Genomic DNA, 10052 nt, shown 5'->3' on the forward strand with positions numbered 1-10052 from the left:
GGACTAGTCGACAACGGCTACATCAGAAGGGCTCAGCCATCTCCAAGGAAAGAGGGGATTAAGAGTCGAAAGACGGAAAAAGGGGAGTCGCTCGCCATATGGTGGCCATCCTCCACTAAGGATCAGTGTTTCGGCGGAAGGGTTCGTTGGATTCCGTTGGGTGGGGTGCAGGGAGGTGCCGGACGACGGAGGCAAAGCGATGCTGGGGTTCAGACGAAAGGGAAAGCAAGCAGAGAGCAGAGAGGAAGAGAGAGAGGGGAAGAGAGTGAGCAAGAAAGGGGGGAGAGAGAAAAGGTGGTTGGGTAGGGCCGCAGGGGTGAGGCTGCGAGAAGGGGCCGGATGGGAGCACGGGGCTCAGCTTGTTTACTCCTCGAGAGAGAGAGAGAGAGAGAGAGAGAGAGAGAGACGAAAGTAATTCAACATTACCACTCATGAAGATCAACAAAATGTTGAACCCATGAACTGAACAAGAACAAAAGCCAAAACAAATAAAGAAAGCACAAGAGAAAAGAACATCAGACAGATAAAATGGGCTCACGCGGGAGCCGCTTGCCCAGATTGCGACAAAGGATAGGTAGCATCAGCAAGAGAGAGTGAAAGATCACTAAGATGCATACGCAAGATCGCATAAACATCTACCAAGAGAGAGAGAGAGAGAGAGAGAAAGAGAGAGAGAGAGAGAGAGAGAGAGAGAGAGAGAGAGAGTTCTAAGATTTGTAGATTGCGTTCCTAAAATTGATGAATCTAAACAACCAAATTTCATGAGATTTGTCGCAGCACCGAAAGGCGCCCAGAAAGCAGCTTCTGACGTAAACCCCAAAGGGGATAGCGTATTAATTGGAGCGGGCTTTGGCTGTCACACAAGCAGTCAGGGTTCGACTCCTGCGGGCGGTATCCCCTTGCATAAGCCGAAGCTCTGCATAGGCCCTGGCGTTTGCCTGCCCTTGATGGCAGCTAAGTCTCCAAACTGGGTGTTGGTTTCCCCTAGTTAAATATGGGAAAAAAATCCTGACATGTCATACTCTCGAGCAAAAAGGATCTTATCCTCTCACATATGATGTCAGAGTATCTATGTTCATCCTAGCTATCCAATTGGCCACCCTTAGTTCATACTCAGATGAAAATGTGAACTAATCCTAGCCATTGATTGGACAGCTAAGATTGAATGTAAGTTGGATCCTACATGTGATTAGCCTGTATCACCTAGGCAGGCACCTAAGCAATTCCTGTATCCTCTCCTACACTAGAGAGGTTCTATTACAAAAAGAAACCATGGAGTATTCATGCTTGTTTCTTTCCTACACTTTGTGGTCTTCCTAATATTCTGGCATATGCATTCTTGATTTGCTTACTCCAATTTGATGTTCTTGTTGCTTGTAAGTGACGATGGCACGGATCCACTAAAGCTATTGTCCGCCAAGTTCCTGCAATTTACAGCAAGAAAAAGGTCAGCACTTTTCTTGCTCAATGAGTTTAGCATCCAGATTTTAATTTAGTTCATGAACTTGGTCATTTTCCTCATAACTTCCCAAGACTTATCCTCTAAAATATATAATACGGTTATTTACAAAAACATACTTGAAGTTTTGTGATAATTCAAGTTTATACAAAAAAAAATACTTATAATTAAAAATCCTAAGGGATTTTATGCTTAGCTACTCAAATTCACACCTACCATATTCTCCCTTTAACCTTAGTTAATGGTTAAAAAACTTAAAAATACACCAGTTTTACCTTCATTAAATATGCTTCCTTTTTACCCATTTAACTATTTTTTAGTACAAAATGATGAATTTACATGAAAATTGGAAATGCAGGCTTAGAAACAGGTTTGCTTTTGTTTAACCATAAAATGAGGTATGCATTTCAAATGAACAATTTTTTTAGGTGTGAATCTGAATTCTAAAATTTTTAGCCTTGTTATAACCATGTAGATAAATTTAGCAGTTTAACTTGCAATTTTTTTAGGCTTTCCGGAACTCACAATTCTTTCAAGTTGGGAAAACTGCCAAGGAATCCTGGAATTATTCCACTCAAGCTGTTATTCTGCAATTGGCTAAAAACACCAAGAACAATTATGATCAGTGAACATTTGGTCAAGAAAAAAGAAAGTGAACGATATGATTTATAGAAAAAGAAGTTCACATTAGTGGAATATTTCTACATTAACTCACATTATTTCAAGGTTGTCCAATGCACTAAAATCTGGAAGTGGTCCTTTCAGTCCAAAGCCAGAAAGGTACCTGTTATAAGAAGAAGGAACACGATCTTAGAAATCTTAAAATATATAAGTTGTTGCAACATGAGGTTTCTGTATTTGTTATGAACATTGTGGGAATAGGGGTATGGTGATCTTTAAGTTTTAGGTAGTCATGGATTATCCTTTTTGTAATTCAGGGTAACTTGGAATTTAAGGGCTAACTTTGTGAATAGATATAGACTCTTTCGGTATTTAGATTGGATCTGGAAATCCATTTTGTACCAAGAGACAAGATCCAATTTAGTAGGTAAAAGAGTCGGTTGGTAATTGGATTGCATCCAAGATCCATAGAGCAATCCAGTGAGGCCAAGAAGCGCAAAACCCAAGCCAACCAGTGGGGGTCCACTTCGAGATCACAAGACGAAAGCAATTTAGCATCACGGGAGTGACAATATTAGAGGATCCATAGAGGCAATGCAGAGCAGAACTGGAATCTGGTTAAGGCTAAAGCTATGATAATTATGATAGGTTAGGCTAAACACGAGGGGAAAGAATATTATTTGTAACTGAGTTGGGTCTAAGAGACATGGAATGCACATGAACCATATCCGATCCAATTCATTATATGGATTTGGATATGGGTTGGAGTAATTGGGTGGATCAGCAGGATTTTCTGGATCAACATTTAAATTGCCATAATAATTAAGACCAAAGTGCAGGATTTTCTGGAGATTTAAAAAGTAGCCATATCCATAAGATAAGATTTGGGTTAGCTCAGTTGGGTATATGACACGGGATCTGATCCATTAACATCACTAATGATAGGAATAAAATAAAGGCTAGTGAGCATTTCTACCAAAAGAATCTTACAGTGCAGTAATTCGAGGAGGTGAGCTACTGCTACAATTGAGCCAGTCCCAAGAAAATCCAGCAGGAAGACATGGATCTCCTCTCCATGACTGAAGCTGATCGAATTGCTTTTGAAGATCATTCAACGCAGTTACTGCGTGAAACATATACAGTAACAAAAATTAAATAAAGTAATGTGAAATCCCTCTCTCTGTTTTCTCACAAATTGGTCACAGGCTTATAAACGATTTGCAAAATAATCCTTGTCTTGTTTTTCCTATGGGTTCCTGCCTTTTCATTAACTTTTGCAAATCACTCCTTGAGGAAGGTTAACAGCTGTTAGCTTTCTAAAGTATAACTGTTAAAAGGGAAGATAAATTGGTGGTTCTGCCTTTACAAGGGGACCAATTTGCAAGAAGTGAATAAACTAATGACTGAGTTACAAAAAGTTAATACACTAGCAACTATAAATGATGAAGGGCATTTTGGTGACCAGTTAGCCATGATCAGTGTTTGACCATGGTCAAACTAACAGCTGTGTCAAAAGACCAGTTTGTAATAACGATGAGAAAGAAAAGGATGGATTTGTAAAATGACATAAGACAAGGATTATTTTGTGGGGACATCTGTATGCATATAATCTATGTTGAATACATTCATGTGGTCTGATTGAGAAGATGCACCATAGAACTATGATTTTCAAGAGGTGGGAGTAGGTGCGGTACTCTCTCTCTCTCTATATATATTCTACATTTTCATATATGCCGATATTTTCTGTTCAATTTTCTGCAAAATAGCAGATAATTCAATTGCTGGGAACCAGATTTGTGGCCTTTATGCTACAGAAACGAAAAAAAAAGGAGAAGAATTAAACAAAACTCACCGTCATCGCTGTTGGTTCCTTCAGTAAGTGCGTTACTGAGAAGAAAAACCTCCATGGCGTTAATTAGTGGGGGAAGAGTGGAGTTCGATGTGGGAACCAATACAATGCTGGTGTTTGCAGTGAAGGTAGCTCTAGGCTCAAAGAACTCCATTACAGACTGGAAAGGAGGGGTAATGATGTTGGTTGAGAATGGTTTTCCATCTACGACGACCACAAAGGAACGAGACTCGGAGGAGGGGAGCTCACTGGGTTCAGCAAAGTAGAGATTGTAGTAGACCAACACGGGTGTGGAGGGTTGAAGAGGACTGAGAAGAATGGTGCCATTGAGGTTTGGTAGTGTAACCGCGCTCTGCATTACAAGCGGAGGAGGATGGTCGGGCACATTTTCTTTGATGGTGTTTAAGCTATTGGATATTCTTGTTAGCCCGTTCAGTTTTTCACTAGGATACCAAACACGGTCATATGGGTCGTCTGGATACCTGCAATAAAGGAGGCAGATTTTAGCATAATAAGCTCCTACAAAGATTTTGTTCTGTTGTACTGCATACTACTAAAAACTGATATATAGGGAATAATATATAAAAAGAAATATTCTAGTGAGGTCCCATTTTTATTATGTTCTCCAAAAAAAAACGTGGTTGTAGGTCTTTCTTGTTGAATCTGAACTTGTAGATGTGTTCAGAAATGTTTGTTTAACGATAAACCAGCTGTTTTGGATCAAATCAATTTAATAAGAAAAATAAAATCTTTTATCAACAAATTTTAGCACAATATGAGCCGTTGATTTTTTACCCTTCTAAAAAAACACTTGTGCATGAAAATTAAGTACCTAATCGAATGCATGTTATCTACTAAGTAAACTATGATAAACAAAACTGTCTGTTTAAATCAACCAAAATTCACCTGTGTTTTCTGTTGGGACAACTTGAGGGCTAACTAAAATGGGACCTGACTAGAACATTCCCCAATAATAAAAATAAGTAGTCCTCACCGAGAATAATGAAAGTTTTTTTTTTTTTAAAATTCCTTGGGCTTATATATCCTTTTTGCCCCATGGGGTAGCCACGCTTAGGATGAGATTTGAACCTAGACCACCTGCCTATGAGACTAGGTCCAATCCCACTATTCCAAACACTTTTGGGGCGCTCATTTTTGACACAATTCATTGTTTTGGCCGAGATTAGAGAAATATGTTACACATGGCCGATTCACTATTCAAAATATGTCAAGCATGGTCACTTGATTTTTTTTGTTGATAGTGTTACCATTATGTCACCTAACAAAATAGGTGCCTTGGTCATGTCACTTATCGCCTGGAAAAATCAGGCGCCCAGTCAGTTATCGCCTGAAAAAATCAGGCGCAATGTAAATCGTAGCTGAAAAATCATATGCTTAAATTTGTAGAGGACAAACGGCAAAAAGTGTTAAGTAAACAGTAAATTGGCCATCTTTATTATATATCTTTATCATTGTCGATAATCTTTAGAACAGCTAAGCGTTTGGGAGGCATCGTGGTTTAGCTGAATGTGTGAAGTAACAGGCCGTTTGAAAATTAATAAAAGATTTTTTTTTCATTTAAGGGTTAACTTTTTACCTTTATTTCAAATATGTGCCTTACGTTTCTGAATTTCCTGACATAGGCCTCTGTTTTTCTAAAAACTCCCAAACAATTGTATATTAATTCTAGTTAAATCATAAGTCAAATTCCAGTAACAACCTTCATAATCAATGGTTAAAAACTTTGCCCTTTTCATAAGACTAGTCTTATGAGGATGAATGAGAATTTTCCAATTTCAAACAACAATTTAAGAAACCAAAAAAGAAAATCACATCTTCCAATGTCAACTTGAGGCTAAATGTTGACAGTTTTCAATCAAAGAGGCACAAGTGCAAGCTACTTTATTTGTACATGTGTGACTCAAATAGTGAGGACGATGAGTAAGAGGGTGCAAAGGCTGATCCCGGGACAAAGGATTATGCTGACGGGATGGCAAAAATCTCCTATCATGCCCTTGCAGGAGTAGAGGTGACCCAAACTATGTGGGTAAAGGGTACTGTGATTGAGAAGTTGAGTATATCTGTGCCAATAGACATGAGGTCGACACACAACTTTATTTGCGTGAAGACGATCCCGTGAAGCAAAGCGTGTTCCTGTTTTGCAAATACCTGTCTATATGGTTGTGGGAGATGTGAGTAAGCTGAGGTGCAATGCTCGCTGCCCGAAGGCCCCGTTACAGATGCAAGGCCATCACTTTGCAGTAAACTTGTTTGTATTGCTCATGAAGAGGGCATATGTGGTATTGAGAATGTAGTGGCTCCAGTCGTTAGGTAACATAAAATGAAACTTATGAGACATGCAGATGGAGTTCTAGCATGAGAGAGAATGAATCACTACCTAGACTTCATGCCTTGAAGACAAGGCAGTTTTCTGGAGGTAAAGATTTGTTACAGATCTACCCAGATCCCATTCTTTTCCTCTTGGATTGATTTAATCCACTTCTTCGTGTTGGGATCCTTGAGTATTGAGATTGGGTATTTGATTGTGTTTTGAACTTATTTGCTTTGGTTTGGTTTTTTTATGTGAGATCGGATCTGTCTTTGACAGATCTGTATTTGCTTTGGTTTGAATATATTTGTATTGGATTGAATCTACAATCGACCTGATTTGCCCCATGACCATGTATTGGGAACTTAGCCCCATAATAAAGCATCTTAAACGTTGTTAAGGAAATTTCCTCCTCTATGATCACCTTTCCTTTTCTGCATCTTTTTCGATTTTTGAGGGTACAATCATCATGATTGAGAATCATCCTTTGGTTGAACCCACGACCTCAGATTGTCAGGAACATGTTCCTCCCTTCGATCCTGACATCTGCAATTTCTTGAACTTCATGAATGCATCTAAGAGGGCCCAAGCCCTTCACGGTTTTCAAAAAATCTAATAGGGCACCGATCCCAAGATCTATGCCTTATCAATCACATCCATATGATTTAATTTAAAAGAAAACTTAAACCTATGATTTTCAGTTCAATGGTTATATATATATATATATATATATATATATATATATATGCTGCTAATGAGTAGAAATCACTCATTTCTTAAAAAAATTTCAATTTTTTGTAAATCAAATGTTATGGATGTGATCTACATGACTTCTTTTTAGTAGAAAACTTGTATTGAATCATGTGATTATGACAAGTAATTAGGTTTTTAAAGGGGTTCAAAAATCAAGGGCCACTGCACCAAAATTTTATAACTCAAAAAGACCACATTTTCACATAAAAAAAAGCATGATTAAGGCTTGATCCTTAGCAAATAAACCATGTTGATCACAAATATGTGGTTAGATTGAATCGATACAACTTGCACATATGATTTCTAGCTCATTAGTTTCTTACCTTCATTAGTAGGCAATATTTACCCTATATATATAGTACCATGTAATAGTGGACCGGTAAATCGTTGACTGTTAGTAGGATGTGTGCCCATCATTGATCATGCAAGCGATCAGCCAGAGACATTTTTTAGCTCAAGAAGGGACATTTAACAGTGGTTGCGACCACCACTAAATGTCTATTTTTTGCCCAGACATTTAGCGGCAGTGACAACCACTGCTAAATGTCCCTCTTTTGCACAAAATCAAACGAACATGTGTTGTTATATATATAGCCCGGTCCATTACCCACCTCTAAGTTTTATATGAAAGAGCATAGCCTGTCAACTAAGCTTTTACATAAAAGTTCGTTCTCAAAGGAGAGGTCTGAAAGGATTCTATACATGAAAAGAACAAGGTGGTGGAAAAAACTGGGCTCCACTTGTCCAAGCATATGGTATTTTCCTACCATGACACTTCGATGTTTGTATGGCCTATTGTTGTTGATATCGGTTTTGCACCTAAATCGATTCAGAGAATCGGCCCATTCATAATCAAACAGAACCAAGCTGAATAGGCAATATTTACTTTTTAACACAAAAAGTCATTAAAAAATTTAAAAAATTAAAAAAGATTAGTAAAATATGAAAATATTTAAAAAATTAAAACATTGAAAACATTATTAAAATATAAAAAATCAGCTGAGGGCTGAATCAACACTTATTGTATCGATTATAAACTACACTAGTTTCACCCATGGTGAAAATTGGAAAAGTGAGGGAAATTAAGGAATGTCAGCCGAGCAATTTCACAGGAAAATTACGTGAAACAAATGGTCCCTAACCCAAATTATATCTTTGCCAGATGTAACACTTGGAAGTTAGCAAAAGTCCCCAAACTCGTTAGAACTTTGAGAATCTGCATTTGGGGTTTTATAAGTATAGAAAGACACATATACACGGTAAAATGAACAATATATTCTACTTGTTATAACCTTGTTAAAATCATGGTAATTTGAAATCATAATCCCAGTCCTACAACTCTTGCCCCAAAGGGGGTTGGCGTAGTGGGTGTAGCCTTGGCTGCTAGACGGGCAGTTTTGATTCCAATGAGCATCGCCCTCTGAGCAAGCCAACGCGTAGCATAGGCCCCAGGGGCAGGGGTAGGGATCCTAGCCTTGAAGTTTTATGCTGCCGGGGACGATGATTGTAGGTATGGCAGGCTGAGCCAGCCTGACCGGGTTTTCGTGCCGGGGTTATAAATCCAAAAAAAAAAAAAAAAGTCCTACAACTCTTACCTCACAAGGGATGTTGACCCGAACGCCATCCTGAACTTGGTGAAATATGCATAGGCCCTGTCCATGCTATCGTACATGCCCGAGGCCAACACTCTGAGTTCTATGGAAGAGATGAAAGGTATGTTGTTGGCCAAGGTCTGGGCGACGCATATGTCAATGTTCTCCCCCATGGTCACATATATCACCTCATATGTAACAGGCAGGTCTCCCGAAGTATTGACCGTCGTCCAGTGGTTCCCGTCGAACTGAAGATCAAAGCTCGGTGGCGACGACTTCTTGTCGTAGTTCCCATAGTAAAATTGTGCCCTGACAAGGATCGTATTGTTTTGAGCTGAGCTCGGAATGGAGTAGCAGTTCTTCTTCCTTGTTGGGAAGTAGCGGAGGGTGGTCAGGGGCGGCGACATCGAGTTGCTGGTTTGGACTGTCGCCGCTAAACCGCTCTGGATGTAGTCGCCGTCTCCGGCCCATTCAAGACCGATTGAGTCATTGTATGAACTGGTTGCACCACAGTCGATGCTTATAATGGCTGCACACAAGAAAGTAATTGAAGTTCTATATACATCAAGCATCAACTCAAACTCCCAAGTACCATACTTAGAGATACATTGTGCAAAATCACACATTATTCTCTCATGCATTGAACCAACATATGAGCTATGCTGCACTAAAGAAAACTCCCTTGTCTATAGAGCAATTAGCTCCTGCAGTACCCTATCAGTTTGATGGATTATATGGAATAGTAACAGATACCATATTATCAGGCTTAGCTCCTCTATGTGCTCTAAACAATTAGTTCAGTTCATCCTTGAAGACAAAGAAGTACTTACAGCTATCAGAAGATACAGAGATGGCATAGAGGGATAGGAGGAAGAGGAGAAGATGACCATGTATCGCCATGAATGTAAGGAGGAGGTCTGTGACTTCGTGGTGAAGCCTCTTCTCCTGCTCCCTTGTATTTATGTATTGCAGGGTGGGGGAGAACGTGCAGTAGCGTGGAATTAGGCGTTTACTTGTTTATTTTAACCTTGTATATTCTTTATTGGCATGAACAAGGTTACATATCCGTCTTGACTTTGAGGCCTTTGTTTAAAGCATTGCAAGGAAAGACTGATGAGATCACCAACTGAATCCAAGCGGGTGTGATGAGGCAAATGAAATTCAGATCTGCTTTAGTTGACTTCCACTTCTTGGTGGGGGAAAGGGCTCAGTAATTGCCTCTGATTTAAGTTTCATGAATTTTTTGAATACTCAACCTGCCCACTTGGCCATGTCATCTGGGACATCAAAATCTTTCTTGTCCAAAATTATGAGTCAAAGCTCAGGTCGGATCGGATATGTGCCCAAAAAACAATTTTTTTGTGTTTTGAAATCACCACGGTCCGTGACTGGAGCCCCGACAACGGGCAGGCTGGGCTGTCCCAGCCTGGTCAATGGACGGGCTTGACA

At 39.4% G+C, this 10052-nt stretch overlaps 1 protein-coding gene across 1 annotated transcript; it reads right to left on the reverse strand.

Annotated features, from left to right (window-relative positions):
- Positions 1-1348: 1348 nt before the first annotated feature.
- On the reverse strand, positions 1349-9503 carry LOC149823441 (receptor-like protein kinase At3g21340). The gene is made up of 7 exons (XM_090018334.1): positions 9434-9503; positions 8607-9132; positions 3933-4411; positions 3071-3203; positions 2175-2243; positions 1985-2056; positions 1349-1424 (listed from the first exon to the last, which is right to left on the reverse strand). Exons 1-7 carry the CDS (start codon positions 9501-9503, stop codon positions 1349-1351), a joined length of 1425 nt encoding a protein of 474 aa, XP_089874460.1.
- Positions 9504-10052: the final 549 nt, after the last annotated feature.

This window comes from Nuphar pumila, chromosome 10, assembly GCF_984573655.1.
Source record: "Nuphar pumila chromosome 10, dmNupPumi1.hap1.1, whole genome shotgun sequence".
NCBI classification, from domain to species: domain Eukaryota; kingdom Viridiplantae; phylum Streptophyta; class Magnoliopsida; order Nymphaeales; family Nymphaeaceae; genus Nuphar; species Nuphar pumila.